Consider the following 19193-nt stretch of genomic DNA (forward strand, 5'->3'; position numbering starts at 1 on the left):
AAAATTTTAATGCAACGTCCAAAAAAAAAGCGTCTTTGATCATTTATTTGCAAGCCTGGTGATGGAGAAACACACTAGGGCAGAAATAACTCATTCACATCTATATCTGTTCAAAATCGAAAGAACCGCACCTTCTGCAGACCATATGATCATTATCAACTCTGTCACACAAAACATGTTTTCCTCGCTACAACAAATGAATTTTTTCTATCAGGTTAATTAATTAATACGGTTTATTTCAGATTTTCATATATATTTTATTTCAAATAAATTTTAAAACAAAAAATTCACAATATTAAATTTTTTATATTATATTTTATATAGATTTATTTTAATTCACTTTTCACAGTGTCCTTGATACACCTGCTCCATGTACTGGCTGCACCTTACAGTACATGTACTAAACGTTTACTTGCTAAGCTTTAAAAAGTGATGACATCGGTTAAGCTTAGGTTTAGGGACAGTACCTTGCTATAACCTCATCTTCGTAATCACTGTCATAAGTACAAAATATGTACATGAGAAATACGGCAGGAAATAAACACCATATAGTGAGTAATTGAAGAGTTTAGATGCAAAAACCTCTAAATGCCGTCTGAAATTTCCTCTAAAATGAGTATTTTTATCAGTCTCCTGTGTGTATGTTCAGTAATATCATTTTTACAGCAAAGAATAATTCCTTTTCCTGGTCTTTAAAGTAAAATATCTCAACATAAACAAAGGAGGCTGAGAAAAACGTTCATAGTCGATGGAAATTTCAGACGGCACTGAGAGGTTTTTGCATCTGAACTCTTCAATTGTAGTTTAGTAACATTCCTCAGTACGTAAACATATAGTTGTTTTAACATTTTACATAATGGAGCTGTTGAATGCTTGATTCTTATTCGCTGATGAGAAATTTCTAAGATGTGCAATTACTTTCATATAAATGCACAGCTGAGGTAGTTCCAGGCAGATCTTGGCTCACAGTTGCATATCAATATAATAAACATTTTCAGTTACTTTACAGTCTACAACAGTCAAAAAAATTAAAATGAAACAAAAATGGGGGGGTTAAGTGTAACGGAGGCCAGCTAATGAAGTGCTGTGCAGATAAACGCTAGAGGTCATGGTCTTCAGCTTCCTTGTTAGAGCATCCGACTCCCATACAAAAGAGCCAACGATTCGATCCCATCTCGGAGCGGGTTGGGTGATGTAGAAATGATAGGGGTTACACAAGTCTAGTATTACACACAGGAGATGTTTGAGAGACTAAAATAACAAATGTCTGAATATACAAAATTTAAACAACGTCTTTAGGTGAGGTAACTCTAGGATAAGCAGAATAACTGACTCCAGCCATTTGTTTATTTAAAAAAATAAATGCACATCCGAGGCATCACCATTTCAGGTGTGCATTTCACATTATTTTTGAATAATTCAAATAGCTCAGTTGTTCCTTACTACATTATGCTTTTGAATATACTCTACAGCAGTATTTCTCAACCACGTTCCTGAAGGACCACAAACAGTGCATGTTTTTGTTGCCTCCATTGTCTGTTACACCTATTACAGGTCTTTTAGTTTCTGCTAATGAGCTAATGATCTGAATCAGGTGTTTTTGATTAAGGAGACAAGGAAATTGTGCAGAGCTGGTGGTTGTCCAGGAACGTGGTTGAGAAACACTGCTCTAAAGCTCACACATAGCATTATATTAAATACAGAAATGTTCACACACACCTATTTGTTCCACCAGGCATGGTCCAGTGTACCAGGCTGTAAGGTCTGCTACTTTACTCTTAGTGGTTAGATTCTCTCCTGATAGGCCGCTAGTTGGGACGTAAAACACATCAGAATCCTGCAAAGACAAGCACATTTGTATCACATGACCAGCAATGATCATTTTTCTACCAGCATGTATTGTTGACTAATCAAATCAAATCAAACAGCCGTGAAATGTTACTTCCCATTCCCAAACCACTTACAAGCAATGTTTTTACTGGTCACTAAATGGAAATAGAGGCATCATGGTGGCGCAGTGGGTAGCATGATAGCCTCACAGCAAGAAGGTCACTGGTCTAAGTCCCAGTTGGCATTTCTGAGTGGAGTTTGCATGTTCTCCCCGTGTTCGTGTGGGTTAGCTACGGGTGCTAACCAAAGACATGCGCTGTAGGTGAATTAAATAGGCTGAATAGGCCATAGTGTATGTGTTTGAATGCGAGAGTGTATGGGTGTTTGCTGCGCAAAACGTATGCTGGATAGTTTGGCGGTTCATTCCGCTGTGGCGACCCCTAATTAATAAAGGGACTAAGCCAAAAAGAAAACGAATGAATAAAAGAATGATTAGAAATTCTGGATACATCCGATTAAACCTCTTGCTGGTGCATGAGATGTGACATTAAAAACACGCCAATCATAAAACCAAGGACAAAAACCAAGCCAAAACATTTAATGCAGAGCCATGAAATGTAACAAAGCCACAGTGTTAGCTGAAATATTAGAGAAGGCAAATTTGCACGAGATGTTCCAATGTTGTCATAGTAGAGCTACATTTACATTTAAATTGTTATAACAATTCCTTATGTGGGCAAGAAACAGCACTCATGATATTTCTGAAACCAGACATTCTAGAAACTAGTTGAGCAAAGGTGAAACTAGTCAAAAATTGGAGGCCAAATGTCAGTTTCTCTTCCGCAGCTCAGCTTTAATTGCAATGTAGGAGTCTTCTTTTTGGTGCTTTTAATAGTTAAGAGTAGTTGTACAGCAACAGAAATTAAGATGTTTTGCAAAAGATTCAAATAGCTTTTTTGTACTTGGACACTGAAATGTGACAATAGGATTTTGAACTTTTATGTCTAATGATGTGAATAAATCTTCTGAAACCATATGTTAGTGTTGTGTGATGAACAAATCATTTTTATATTTTTAACCATTACTTGCTGAAAAAGTATTGGCAAAAGCTCTTAAATATCTTTAGTTGTTGATTTGACACAAATGTCAAAATATGAGGAAAAACAACTGCAAAGTATGTTAATGTGCAATCATGTCACAAGGCTCCAACAACATGAGGCTTAAAAAATAATCACATTTTAGAGAGAAAAATATCAATTTCAATGTGCAATTGCATTAGAAAGATTTAGAAAACCTGAACAAAAATCGGCTCATAAAGCCAGTATTGTGCTAGATTCAAGCATGCAAAACCTATTTTTTAGGCTTGAATTGCAAAAACTGAATCCAGAACTGTTTCAGGATGCATCAAAGATCAGATAAACCATCACGCTATCCAGAATCAACACCAGTCAGACAACAACAGACTACATGTACACTAAGCTCTTAAAGCGAAAATTCCCCAAAGAACAAAACATACTGTGAAAAAAAAAAACATGCAAAGTCATCTTTGTGCACAGACTGCATTACCTTAAAACCAGCCTGCTTCAGAAAGTGGCCGAGCTTGGAGATGATTTCCTGAAACCTCTCCTGCTGCCAGTTCACCTGCAAACACACATGAAATAAAGTGATGAGAGCAAGTGCTGGGAGAGGAATTGAAGCAGAGTTCTCAGACGTAAATAAAATCATGATTGACACTGGTGTGGTTACAGTACGCTGTTGTGGCCATGAGGCTTTCCCACCTGGTCCATCTTGTTGACAGCAACAGCAAGCTGAGTGACTCCGAGGGATCGAACCAGCAGAGCGTGTTCGCGGGTCTGCCCTCCTGCCTCAAACCCGGCCTCAAACTCCCCACGGCTGGCATCTACCACCAACACTGCCACATCTGCCTGCAAAAGAAACACACATGACCTCAAATAACCTGCGACCAGCATCAGCCATTAATGAGGCTTGATAAAGACAGAAACACAAAGCATTTTACTTTTGAATAATAATGTATGAACAAACAGAATGTATATTTTTAACTTAAATTAAGCTTTGTATTAATTATATACAGAGGTCACTTTATTAGGTACACCTTACTAGTACCGTATTGGACCCCCTTTTGCATTCAGAACTGCCTTAATCATTCGTGACATTGATTCAACAAGGTACTGGAAATATTCCTCTGAGATTTTGGTCCATATTGACATGATGGCATCACGCAGTTTCTGCAGATTTGTTGGCTGCACATCCATGTTCGAGAAACCAGTCTGATGATGATTTGCGCTTTATGACATGCCACATTATCCTGCTGGAAGCAGCCATCAAAAGATGGGTACACTGTGGTCATAATGAGATGGACATGGTCAGCAACAATACTTAGGTAGGCTGTGGCGTTGACACGATGCTTAATTGGTACTAACGGGCCCAAAGCATGCCAAGAAAATATCCCCCACACTATTACACCACCACCACCAGCCTGAACTGTTGATACAAAGCAGGATGGATTCATGCTTTCATGTTGTTGATGCCAAATTCTGACTCTACTATTCGAATGTTGCAGCAGAAATCTTAACCCATCCGTTCAGGCAACCTTTCTCCAATCTTTAATTGTCCAATTTTGGTGAGGCTGTGCGAATTGTAGCCTCAGTTTCCTGTCCTAGCTGACAGGAGTGGCACTCTGTGTGGTCTTCTGCTGCTGTAGCCCATCTCTGCCTCAAGGTTGAACGTGTGGTGTGTTCAGAGATGCTCTTCTGCTTTCCTCAGTTTTAACAAGTGTTTATTTGAGTTACTGTTGCCTTCTGTCAGCTTGAACCATTCTCCTTTGAACTGTGGCATCAACACGGCATTTGCGCCCAAAGAACTGCGGCTCACTGGATATTTTCTCTTTTTCGGACCGTTCTCTGTAAACCTTAGAGATGGTTGTGCGTGAAAATCTCAGTAGATCAGCAGTTTCAAAAATACTCAGATTAGCCTGTCTGGCAGCAACAACCATGCCATGTTCAAAATCACTTAAATTGTCTTTCTTCCCCATTCTGATGCTCAGTTTGAACTGCAGCACATCGTCTTGACCATGTCCACATGCCTAAATGCATTGTAGTTGCTGTCATGTGATTGGCTGATTAGAAACTTTCGTTAACAAGCAGTTGGACAGGTGTGCCTAATAAAGTAGCCAGTGAGTGTATGTACAGTAAACAGATGCATTTCCATGTAAAGAACACTAGAAAAATGCAGGGTTCCACACAATCAATTTGTGTTGGGACAACATGCAAGAATTTAGTAAACAAGTTTACAAATTTAAATGGATTAAGCATAAAACAATTAAGTTGTCCCCTAAAAAAGCAGGATTGTTCACAATGTTCGTAACCCAACTAAAGCTGCACTAAATGGTCTGTAAATATAGCCAAACACCATTTTAGATGCAACTTCTGGAAAAAAATAAAAGCTTGACTGTTGTACCCTTAAAACGAGTGGAATTGTAATGTTGTTATAATGTAATGTCGTTATAATAGAAGTCAATGGGGCAATGCCATGAAAATGATGAACGTAGTAAATTTGCCCAGTATCCATGCATCAAAATATTTCATTCCAATTATATATATATAAATTATGCATTTGTATTTTCAGATAAATTATTGTCACTTTAATAATAATAAGTATACATATATAGAGAGATGTTTCCTTTCAGTGAGATCACAAAAAAACTGATTTCTTATTCCGTATTGTTTCGTCATATTAATTCCAACTTCCGACATCATACAGTAATTGTCTAGACCCTATAGACACCCACCTGCAATACACACAGACACCCACTTACTTGCCCCCAAAAGGGGACAAGTAGACTTTCTCAGTAGACTGACGGAGGAAGTGAGTAAATCTGGACTGCTCAATGTGACTAATTTCATTCACTGAATTTGTAAGTATCAGCTAAATCCAAACATACATACTCATACACAGAGTACTAGTGGTGGTGGCACCCAAATCCACAAACAACAAGTTTCATTGAGAGTTTACTGTGCACAAATTATGCTCAGTCATCGACTATCCTCTCGTCAACTTGCATGCACATTAAAAAAAACTAATAGGTAAATGAGAAACGACTTGAAAGAGAACTTTCATTTGTTAGCTTTCCGATCACTCTAAACCTGTATGATATGTTTAAATATATATATGGAGAAATTCCAAACAGAGACCCTAGATTTTTATATAATTACAACAAATGGAAACCAAAGATGTTTTCATGTTTCACAAAAACACACCAAAGCATCATACAAGTGATTCATAGACTTGTGCGCAGTATTACAATTCTACCGAAGTCATATGAGAACTTCGTGTTAAAAAACTTTCATCATTACTTGATGGTAATTCTCCCCTACTCTGGGCTGTTAACCACTATAGTAACAGCATTGAAAACTGGATCAGTCCAATTTGTGAATGATTAATTCAGACCATTTTCTAATTTAGATCCTCAGCTTCATTAAAAGATTCAACGCAGAATGATTATTCATGAATGAGACAGTGCTACCCTCTCATGAACATGGCAAGAAGTGCAAGGACAAATGTGAAGGATTTTTTATTAAACTAAATTTTTTTGTTGGAAAGTCTGTCTGATCCACACAATAAGCAAGAGAAACCGTTAGAGAGAAGTTATTTCACTTTTATAGGCCTTATGACAATGTTTACACCAGGTATTAACCCTTGTGCATAGTTCAAATTTACTTCATTATGTTCAAGGCTGTTTTTGTCCCATTGACTTCCATTATAGCCACATTTTTTTAATGCAAAGCCATGGCACCAAATAATCATGCATCATTGATTGTTGGTATTTCCCCTGTTGGAAAGAGGTAAGATTCTACTGTTGTAATGTCATTATAATGCAATATCAATAAAATGGAATTAATCGGGTAAAAACAGCAACGAGCATAATAAATAGGGAGTAAAATTGCCCAGACTGGATTGTTGAGTTTAAAACTTTCAAAGCATTTTTTTTTTTAAATGAGTCAAAATCAAGAAGCAACCTTACGATCTCCCTCGTAAAGCCAATTTGGAAGTAACTGAAACTGCAATTCATCGACTTTCCTTCGGGGACTGGCTCCAGGAAGTCCAGATATTCACTGACTGCTATGCTAAATTGGCAAATTTTACAGCTGATAAAAACATGTTTACAGTCTGGTAAAAAAAAGATGGTTTTGGTGCATATAGCTAATATAACCCTTCATGACAACTGTGAGGGAAGTGATTTTTTTTTTAGAACTCATCTGTTTTGGTTTTATAAGTTATATTAAGACTGCATAATTAAGGGCGTGGCCACTTGAGTGACAGCTAGGTCTCGCTGGTCGCCATCCAACACCTCAGCTGATTCCGACTGATTAGCCGCTGAACTTGGCATATATATCATATTTTTTTGTTTTGTTTTATGTGGCTTTACACAGTCAATTGCCTTTTAGAGTTATTTTCAACAATTATCAGATAATACGGCATGCTGTGTGCACTTAATTGTGCCCACAAACCATTCAAGTGGCCTCCCTTACCCAGGTGAGTGAAATTATAATATACTTAAATACTAACAATTATATCCTTTTACATTTATAAATATTATATATACATATCATCCGTTTTATTTAAGATCATTTATCATTTATAATTTTTTTAGAGCTGTAAAGCACTCCAGAATCTGACAGATTGATTAGCTGTAGGATATAGAACAGTCATCTGAAACACTGTCGTACAGTGTTATGCCTGGATTTCATAAATAGCCTTGCATTTACAAACACAGACTATATTTGAAGTATTTGGGAAAATACTCCTATGGAAAAACGTAATAAAAACAATGCTTAGTGGCTCAATATATTACAACAGTGTGTTTAATTCACTTTATTGATATAGTATACAACCAAGTACACGTGGTCAGAACACAAACGAGTCGCAGGTAATTAAGTATTAAGCGTTTCTCCTAAAGTAGAACCTGTCTAAGCAAAATGCTAGCAGGCTTCTGGAGCTCCATTGATGCTCCGCCTCTTTGCCCTTTTTTGACAGTTGGCCACACCTACTTATAGCTTCATTTGCTCTTTTCAGAAACCTATGAGTGACGTCACGGATACAACATCATATCTTTTACAGTCTATGGTCAAAATTAGATTTTTCACCAAAAATCTTTCCATTTGCTAAAACAGAGAAAGTTGTGGCCAAACTAAGCCTTAAAATGACCCCAGAGTGGATGAAAACATCCTAACAGCACACAAGAGATAAGATGCGTTTTTGCCAATCCAATCACAAGTGAATTATGCTAAATATTAGTCCAAGAATGCATTTTAAATGGTAATGACCAGGAAAAAATAAGACTTGAGATAACCTGAAGGTGAGAAACTTTACGTGAAAGTACCTGTGCTGCCCCTGTGATCATGTTCGGGATGAAGTCTTTGTGTCCTGGTGCGTCCATCAGAGTAACAACCTTTGAGTCAGTCTCAAACTTAGTCATGCCCACATCCATGGTCACTCCTCTGTAAAAGATAACGATGATGTTCAGTAACGCATGCTATTATAGATTGCTTTTACACACATTGATTGGCATCTGAATGTGTTTGTAATCAACCAACCTGTCCCTTTCCTCTCCTGTCTCATCCAGTACCCATGCATAGGCGAATGAGGCTTTGCCAGCTTTTTTGGCCTCCTGTTCATACTTATGCATGGTTCTCTTGTTAACGTTCCCCAGCAGATATAACAGATGACCCATGAGAGTGCTCTTGCCAGCATCTACATGTCCTACAAACACACAAAGCCCACATTTTCATTCATTGTATATACAGTTTTGATAACCAATGAAGTGACATTCAAACATACTTCAAGGGTGCATTGAATCAAAATGTTAAACTGTTCTCTGAAATCTACATAGTAGGTATGTGGCTTGGGTAAATTAACTAAATTCTCCAGAAACAGTTGTATATAATCTTTTATAACCATAGGAATTACAACTAGAATGAAAAGCTCAGTTTTGACCATATTTGGAATGATCATTAATATTAATTAGCTCTGTTCTGATAGTGTTTATCTCCGTCTCTTGCTCAAACACACAAAAACACACAATGGGATGTACTCTGAAAAATAACATTTAAAATAATAATACTTGATTTGTTATCACATAATTTTAATTGCGTAGATGGCTTTTAAAATAGTTTAAATAGTAGTAGTAGATAGGTCACTCACTCCTTCTAGCTAAAATAAACCTATATATTTGCCACTAGAGAAACCTAATAGAGTTGTGTATGAAATATTGGCTAACTTACAATTATATCTGACTAAAAGGCCTGACAGAGATGTAATTGGTTACATTTTGAAGCCTTAATGTATATGAAAACACAGATAAGATTTATTATTAACCACTCCATAAACCAGGCATGTACAAACTCGGCCCTGGAGGGCCGGTGTCCTGCAGTTTAGTTCCAACCCCGATCAGACGCACCTGAGCTAGCTAATCAAGCACTTACTAGGCTTTTTAGAGACATCCTTGCAGGTGTGTTGAGGCAAGTTGGAGCTAAAATCTGCAGGATATCGGCCCTCCAGGACCGAGTTTGGACACCTCTGGCATAAACAGATGACGTTTAATAAAGTGTACTGATGTCCTTTCATTTAAGAAAACACACAGTAAGAACTGAGTGGCATAACACAATGCATAAGCATGCATTCAACACTAACATTTAGCAGTTTGCATGTGTTTGTCGCTTCATTACAAACATAAGCAGCAAATTTCACAACATACAGGTTAATCTGACAAATGCCATAGTTAAACAGACCTTTTGTCTCTTCGGGGTGGTACTGAATACGTTTACAATCTATATATCCCGCATTTTGCATTCTGACATGCTGTGAACAGACCCAATGCTCTATAGGTCAAGCTTGTCTGCTTGCTTCCAAGAATGGCTCCTTTACTGTCTTAATAAATGGCTTAACGACTGGTCCGTTTTTAAAATAAGAGTCATAAGATACATTGTCAGTAGCCAATCAAACACAGTATGAGGCGCACATTTTAATGATACTGTATTTTGTTTTGATAAGCCTGTTTTCAATGTATTTTTTCCCAAGATGTACATGAAACGAAAAATCAATGATGTTTGAGGTTGACAGAATGACATTTCCATGTACTGAACTCTTTCTATTCAGCTATGCCTATCCAGATTTTCATTATATGGCACCTTTAAGTATAGCTTAAGGCTAACAAAGCAGTAAAGAAACATCATTTGATTGCAGATATATAAATGTTTGCACAAGCTCTGCAACACTCCAGTCAGGTCAACTTTATTTAAATAGCACTTTTCAATAGACTGTGTAAAAGCAAACAGCTTTATGGTACTAGAAGTGTCACTGTCTCTAGAAATGTCAATGTGTTTAGCAATTACAAACATGCAAAATGAGTACACCAAATGAGTGAATAAAAAAAAATGCTGATATGATAGCATACCTATGACCACCAGGTTGAGTAATGGTTTTCCTCCTTGTCTCTTCTCCAGTTCAGCACGGATGTTGAGCTGCTGTTTGCTTTTTCCGGATGGTCGAGTTGGGGTCGGAGCAGCAGAATCTTCAGTCACAGTCGACTGTTTGGATGGGGTTTCTGTGGTTGGTACAGCAGTGGCCTCTGGACTCGGCCCTCTGCGAAGCGAAGGAGCCACTCCGCCATTTTCCTCTGCACTATAAAAACGGACAAAAGCATATTATAATTTCTAACACAGCCTTATTCTTTTTCTTAAAGCAAATTAAAAACATGCCACAGTAAATCCAAGAAGGCTATAATAGATCATTAATTTCATATATCATACCGTGTTATGGAAAAGGGTTAAACCTTCCCAATCTATGTTGTTGTAAATAGGTAACCTACAGTTCAAATGGGTTGATAAGATTAAACGCACAAATAAAATTAAACTATAGAAGTAATTTATGCTAACCAAAAGCATATAATATAAATATAAATTAATAAATAGATAAATAAATAATCCATGTGTGACAATATAAACATCTTCATTGCAGCTTTTGGTCAAATTAATGAATCACATATCAATATACGTACAAGCTTCTTCCAAACTACACAACAAAAATCTTCCTGACCTCAAATATAAGTCATTGTGCGATTTTGTAGATTGAACAATTTTTAGGGCATTAAAATTATTATTTTAAAACAAAAAATGCCACCTTTTACCTTCTAATTTCATTTGATTGTGTGTAAACTTATTGTTGTGAGTCCTCTGATAGTTTAACCTATTAAATGGAAGTACAGTGGCTGCTCCACCTGCAGAAGCCCCTACACCCTTCTTTCTGAGTTCATCGGGTGTGGTCTGTGTCTGGAGGAGTGGGAGTGATAGGCTGTGGCTTTGTGTTTGCGAGTTTGAGATTAATCTACATGCACCAGCCATCTCTGTGGTTTACTGCTGTCCCAGAATGCAATGCAGGTAGATAAGAGTTGGACTGGATTGAATTCAGCACCATTAATGATTGTAACTGAAAGAGCTATAAATTAAAGGAAGAGTTCACCCAAAATGAAAACAGCATCATCTTTTGCTCACCCTCCACTTTGTACATATATGAGTGGCAAGCAAGTAGTTGATGGTAACTATGGAAGCTGATGAATATAGAGAACTGTTTGATCACCAACATTTTACAAAGAAAAACAACCACACTGGTTTAGGTGAGTAAATAAAAATTGAGTCAATTTTTGAGTGAACGGTCACTTTAAACAGTTCAGACAGAATATTTTGGTCTGCAAATACTTCAAAAAAGCATGTTAACAAATGAAACTAATCTCAATTGTACTACAAGAAACAATGAAACCATGTAATTAACTTATTTGTCAACTTATCCAATTACTAATATAAATTAAATCTAAAATATACACTCACTGGCTACTTTATTAGGTACACATCTTCTGATGGCTACTTCCAGCAGGATAACGCACCATGTCAAAGGGTGAATCATCTCAGAATGGTTTTTTAAACATGACAATGTGTTCATTGTACTCAGATGCCCTACCCAGTCACCAGATCTCAATCCAAAAGAGCACCCTTAGGATGTTGTGGAACAGAAAATCGCATCATGGATGTGCAGCTGACAAATCTGCAGCAGCTGCGTGATGCTATCATGTCAATATAGACCAAAATCTTAATGGAATATTTACAGTACCGTGTATTCCACGAAGGATTAAGGCAGTTCTGACGGCTAAGGGGGGTCCAACTAGAAACTAGTAAGGTGTACCTAATAAAGTGGCCGGTTAGTGTATGTTATGATGTTCCAGAACATCACCTATTATAAAATGTCACCAGCATTCAGCCTGAGCTGGAATGACAAATCACAAATAACGTGACTTATCGCATCTGATTAGGACAGTGAGTTACAGTGCACTCATTAAAAGGGACAGTCCCTGCAGAGCGAGCTGTGGTTAAATGCTTTGTGTAAGGCTGAAAGGTCACAGTTCACTGAACGCCCCTTATAAGGTTTGAACCTAGGATGTTTAGGTTACGAGTACCAAGATTTAAACCACTTCCAAGTTACCTCAATTGACTTACCTTCGCACATCAAAGCCCATTGTCTGCTTTTTACCCGACACAGTCATTCGGGCAACCTTTGGGACGACCTCCGATTCAACGCGACTCTCTGGAGCCTCCCGTACTTTAGCTGGAGCAAAAAAAAAAACAACAACATGCATACACAAAATTTGCAATTTAGATTATATTTACTGATGCTTAGCTCAGCTTTCATGTTAAAAGACACCCACGAAACCATTTATTTCATACAAAACAGGCCTTTAGGCATGGAAAACACATTACAGTGTACATTTTTTGAAAGTCTAGTTTCCTGTTTGGTACAGTAAAAAGGGTTACTCATTTTCAGATGTGCAGATGTGTGTGTCAGCTAGCGCGGAGCCCTGTTTTCTCGCTATCTTAGTAAAAAAATAGCATGAGTCAACTCCTCCGTGCTGCACCAAAACAGGCAATCGATAGCCAGAGAGGGGGAAGGGAGGAATGAAAATGAGGATGAGAGAAAGCATTTTTCTGTCCCTGTAAGGTAAATGGCTGCAGCATGAGCACCGTGTCTCGTCATAGCAGAAGAGCCGTTTCAGTGTTAACGGCCACAGCCAGTCATCTCGTTCTGATCTGCGAATGCTCAAGCCAGGAAAGGGTTAACTCCGGCACGTCATTCTCACTCCCACACTGACTGTGCACTTCCAGCACACAAAGGGTTAACGAGTTAAAATAATGCAGCACCAAAAAGATGAGTCGATAGAGGGAGATCTGCGTTGAACAATTTTAGGGGAAACATGCATGGGGACACAAAAACATTGAGATTTGCAAGACATCTGACTCACGAAAATGTTTTTGTTTTTACAATATCGTAAACATAAGAATGCATTGTTATAAAAAACCACCACTGATTATTCTATAAAAATAAACACAACACAAGTGCCTAGATGTATGAATTGAGTTGGAATGGCCTTATTGCAAAGACCCTTTAAGCACACAGAGCTCAAGATGACAATAAAACACACACACACAGAGACACCTGTTAAAGGGACAGGAAGTGCTGGGGAATGTAGATAGTGATTCACCTGCTCGCGCACACACACTTTGAGCCACACCCACAAAATATCTACCATCTGAACACACACACAGTAACACTTCACACACAAACCACACCCACACAACATATCTTTACAGACTCAGACGGCAGAATGATCTGTGCTGCCAAACTTACAATAGCACAAATAAAGTTGATTTCAAAAGAAAAACAACCAGAGAAACACAACAACATTGAGTAAAAATGGCTAACAGACATTTCATATGTATAAAGTTACGTAAGAGCCCACTTCAATGACATTTATGATAGTTGTATGTTTGAGCAAAAATCTAATTTTTGTTTTATTCTGTAAACTAAAGATGATCTTTAGCCAATTTAAAACATAAGTATTGTCATTTAGGAGTCCATTGTGAAAGTGCATAAAAAACACCGTCAGCACCTCACTATCAAAAAATTAAGGAAAAAAAAAATGTTTTTTTTTTTTTTAGACATTTGGGTCAATACATTTGCCCTTATGGGGAACAAAAAATGCCACATTTTCAGACATATTTATATTCATTTTTAGACAACACAATACACATGTTTTAAACTTAGAATTAAAAAAATAAAAATAAATTCGCTATTTAGTGAAATTTTCAATCACAAAATTTACAAAAAAAAACCAAAACAAATAAAAGTGTATCATTCTGACCAAATGTCATTTTTAAAAAATGTTTAGATTAAAATGTTTTAATTTGAAACTACAAATATATACACTGTTATAGTACCTAGTACCTAATTTTATAGTAGATACAAAAAATATATATATTTTTTTATTTTGACTAAAAGCAGGGATTAATATGCTGATATACACTCACCAGACACTTTATTAGGTACACCTTACTAGTACCGGGTTGGACCCCCTCTTTCCTAAAGAACAGCCCTAATCCTTCGTGGCATAGATTCAACAAGGTACTGTAAAAACTCCTTAGAGATTTTGGTCCATATTGACATGATAGCATCACACAGTTGCTGTAGATTTGTCAGCTGCACATCCATGATGTGAATCTCCTGTTCTACCACATCCCAAAGGTGCTTTATTGGATTGAGAGATCTGGTGACTGTGGAGGCCATTTGACTTCAGTGAACTCATTTTCATGTTCAAGAAACCAGTCGGATGAGGATTCGGGATTTATGACATGTCGCGTTATCCTGCTGAAAGTAGTCATCAGAAGATGGATACACTGTGGTCATAAAGGGATGGACATGATCACAACAATACTCAGGTAGGCTGTGGCGTTGACACGATGCTCAATTGGAACTATGGGGCCCAAAGCATGCCAAGAAAATATCCCCCACACTATAACACCACCACCAGCCTGAACAACTGATACAAAGCAGGATGGAACCATGCTTTTATGATGTTGATGCCAAATTCCTATCCGACCATCCGAATGTGGCAGCAGAAATGGAGACTCATCCGACCAGGCAACCTTTCTCCAATATTTTATTGTCCAATTTTGGTGAGCCTGCGTGAATTATAGCCTCAGTTTCCTGTTCTTAGCTGACAGGATTGGCACCCGGTGTGGTCTTCTACTGCTGTAGCCCATCTGCCTCAAGGTATGCCATGTTGTGTATTCAGAGATGCTCTTCTGCATACCTCGGTTGTAATGAGTGGTTATTTGAGTTACTGTTGCCTTTCGATCAGCTCAAACTAGTCTGACCATTCTCCGGAGCAGTCTGAGCATTTGCGCCCACAGAACTGCCGCTCACTGGATATTTTCTCTTTTTTTGGCCCATTCTCTGTAAACCCCTGGAGATGGCTGTGTGTGAAATCTCAGTAGATCAGAAGTTTCTGAAATACTCAGACCAGCCCGTCTGGCACCAACAACCATGCCACATTCAAAATCACTTAAATCACCTTTCTTCCCCATTCTGATGCTCAGTTTGAACTGTAGCAGATTGTCTTGACCATGTCTACATGCATAAATGCATTGTAATTGCTGCCATGTGATTGGCTGATTAGAAATGTGCGCTAAATAAACTGCTGGACAGTTGTACCTAATGAAAAGGCAGATGATTGTGGATCAATAAAATATCTAAACTTTGTTAACATTTAGCATACAAAAATCTACCAATTAAATGTAACCCTGCTGTATTCCCCTTCACAGAGTGGTTTATTCTCTATATGTATATTTGTGCATTCACCATTTTTGTATATTTCAATATTATATTAGCTTTAATTTCTATGTTAGTTTTGTGCTTGGCGGAATGACTAACGTTAGCTATCATGTCAATAAAGCACTGTTGACTCTGACTCTGTGCCGGCTGTTGTTCAAAAGAGGATTACTCAACTATGATGACAATAAAAACAGGTAGAAAAATACTGTGCAGGTAGCAGAAAAAAAGACAGGGACACACACACACACACACACACACACACACACACACACACCCTTCAGGATATGTAAATGCGCTCTTCCTAGAAAAACGGATCCAGGCCAATTCAAACAACAGTGAGACATGATCCTACCAGGTTATCTACCATCTCTTTTACTCACTGCCAGTGACTCTAGACACTCCCCTCACTCTGTCTGTCTCTCTACCCCTCGCAGGCTTTTAAAAGGCATTGCACCGTAAAAATACTGGGTTCCACACAATCGACAAGCAGAAGGAATTAAGTTAACTTACTGTATTAGTTTTTACAGTGGATGGGACATAATACAATTAAGTTGTCCCCCAAAAACTCAAGAATTTTGTTGTTTCAGCTTAATTTAAGTAGGTCAACAAACAACAAATGACCTTTTTTTAGTGTGCAAGTTCCTGGCACCAAAAAAAAAAACCCTCAAAAAGTCAAGAGCAAACAAATAAAATGGAAATATATATATATATATATATATATATATATATATATATATATATATATATATATATATATATATATATATATATATATTTTTTTTTTTTTTTTTTTTTTTTTTAAATTAAATGAAATTACATAAATATATAAATTAAAAACAACAATAAAAACAATACAAGTGCTGAATATGCTTTAGCTCCAGTAGGGTGCAGTAGTGTAACAAGTCCTGTAAACGAAAGGAAAGAAAACAAAAGAGACTTGTGAAAAACCAAAGGAGGAACGGTCTTCTTTCCAAAACACTGACAACCTACATTATCTTCTCTCCAGCTTATCTTCAATCCCCTTCTTTTCCATATCAGTTAATTTTATAAAGGTTGAGTGTAGCACTGCTGTCCCATAACTACTATGGGTAATCCCCACACACTCACCTCACTACTGCTATTCAGATATCCTCAATTGACAGTGACATCGCATGCACGATTACAGGTTTTCTCACATATGGCCTTGCAAATAAAGTACACACCTGCTGGAAACAATACAGCAGCATGACAGACGCTCTCAGAAGCAACACACACTGGTTGCATTTAACCTCTTTCACAGACAGGGGAAGGGCAAAGGGCTGACAAAGAAGTTGGCATGAGTGGAACATTCCTCTCAATGCATGCATCTTACAAGTATTAATTACAAGTAGTTTTTAAAGGAACACTACACCCTTTTTAAGGAAAAAAAAATGTTTATTTTACAAGTCACCTAGAGGTAAACAATTGAGTACCATTTTCTAATTCGTTTAGCTGATCTTCGGGTCTGACGGAAGCACTTTTATTTTAGCTTAGCACAGATCACTAATTTGGATTAGACCAATATTAAGGGGTTGACACTATTGTAGTTACATCATATACTAAAAGCAAGAGAAAATGAAGAGTTCTTGGTCAATATGGCTAGGTAGGTACTATACTTTTATGGTGTACTCACACTGGGCACGGATGTTTTGAACCGTGCCCAGGCACAATTGTCCCCCCCTCACTCACATTGCATTTTTTGCCTTCTGAGCCAGAGCACGCTTATGTCATTGATGATGCGACTGTTCAGTTTAACAGGAGAGAGGCGCTCTCACTCCGTACGACAGAGATTGCTTTAGGGTGCTTTCACATCTATGGTTCGGTTCATTTGGTCCGGACCCAGGGTAAAAAAAAAAAATTATACACTGTAGCATTTTTCTGCCCTTTTGGGTCCTTATTACACCACACTGATTGCTTTGGTCGGAACCAGTTGAAAAGAACCAAAATGCAGTTATGTGACAAAATCCACATCACTCACTGGCCAGATGTTATTGAAAGTGTTTACTAAACTGCTTTTAACAGGTCAGAATTAACGTGCAAGGAAAATGTCAATAAAACTCCTGCAAGTAAACAAACCGGCAGACACAAAATGTCGCTGTTTACTATGGAGGAACGACTGCACTGGCTGATTGCATCCCTGCTCATAGTATACTATAGTTTGTATTCATCACTTTGGACAAACTATACATTTCAAGTATGTAGTGTGGCTGTGGCTGGAAAACAATGTTTTATTGCATTGAAATCGGCGAAGAAGCACTTCAGGAGGAGGCGTGAATTAATTTAGCTAAACTGTGACATGGTCAGCTTCCGGAAACAACAATTCATCAGGTAATGTTTTCCATTCTATCTCTCTCACTCTGTTTAAAACTGTTGTTAAAGCACTGTCGTCAAATATTCTTCCTCCTCACCCCATAATATAGGACAATATCTGTGCGTGTCTCATCGCAGTGATTCAAGCCAATATGATCGATTAATCATGGAAAATGTATCTCCTCGTTCTCATCGTCATCTGGTATCTGACAACATTCTGCACCAAAGGGTGCTTGCGGTGATTCCGGTGGACATTATTCCTAGACAGCAGAGTACATACTAGCATTCAAATCATCCTCCATTTTGTTAGCAACATCCATCTCCCAAGGATATAAATTGGAAAGGATGAAATCAAACCTTACTTTTTTTCCTCATTTCCAGTGTTCCAAGTGTACATCACGATAGCAGAAAAAAATGACAAACTTAATTTCTGTTTCTTTTGACTTTAAGAAAACCTAGCAACACTTTTAGAGTGGATTGAAGTGGAGTGGACAACTGTGAAGCAAAAATAAAAATCTCTAATAATGAAAGCTCCTGACAATCAATGCAAACCCCCTCAAAATAGACAAAAAATGCACAGCAAACTGAGTATTGTCTATGACTATGATAATGTAATTTTAATGATATGCAAGCTGACAGAGCATGTCAATGACTATCACCATGTAATTCAAAATATGAAAGAAAAAAAGACATTTTTATAGGTTTTTGTTTCTTTATAATTTATAAAATAGTGCAAAACTGCAGTTATTATGTATTGTGATATTAAAGTTGGCTGACCTGCGTCACTTCAGAGTTTCTGTTGACGAAAGCCCCCATTTTTGCATCTTGGGGCAAAACTGTGGTAGTTTCTTCCTGAATTAATCTTTTTTTAAACAAATAATTTGAGTCAATATTTTAATGACGCATTCATAAAGAAAGCCTTAAGGGGTGTCAGAACTCATTTCCTGGAGGGCCGCAGGCCTGCAGAGTTTAGTTCAAACCGTGCTTCAACACACTTCCCTGTGGGTTTCAAATAAGCCTGACATACTCAATTAGTTTGATCAAGTGTGCAACGGTAGAGAGTTGTTGACCACCAAAACCTGAGTTTGATACATGTGCTTTACACGAATCAGTCAATTTAAACAAATCATATGAATGATTCAATGAATCACTCATTTACAGGCGGTGCATCACAAAGTAGTTACGATATTTGAACTTACATGAATCTATTTAGTATTCTATATAACATTAATAAGGAATTGTACCACATCTACCGTAGCATACCATCATCAGTTATGTTGCTTTACATTTATTCATAAAAC

The 19193-nt window shown here is 37.5% G+C and overlaps 1 protein-coding gene across 1 annotated transcript in view; it reads right to left on the reverse strand.

Annotated features, from left to right (window-relative positions):
* Positions 1-19193, reverse strand: part of hbs1l (HBS1-like translational GTPase) — a 42918-nt gene that overhangs the window by 7415 nt on the left and 16310 nt on the right. Inside the window, exons 5-11 of the mRNA NM_001308548.1 lie at positions 12396-12504; positions 10304-10530; positions 8445-8610; positions 8231-8348; positions 3609-3755; positions 3397-3471; positions 1720-1837 (exon numbers count right to left, since the gene is read on the reverse strand). Coding sequence (NP_001295477.1) covers positions 1720-1837; positions 3397-3471; positions 3609-3755; positions 8231-8348; positions 8445-8610; positions 10304-10530; positions 12396-12504 — 960 coding nt within the window. The remainder of the gene's footprint in view (positions 1-1719; positions 1838-3396; positions 3472-3608; positions 3756-8230; positions 8349-8444; positions 8611-10303; positions 10531-12395; positions 12505-19193) is intronic.

The sequence above is a fragment of the Danio rerio genome, chromosome 23 (assembly GCF_049306965.1).
Source record: "Danio rerio strain Tuebingen ecotype United States chromosome 23, GRCz12tu, whole genome shotgun sequence".
Lineage (NCBI taxonomy): Eukaryota > Metazoa > Chordata > Actinopteri > Cypriniformes > Danionidae > Danio > Danio rerio.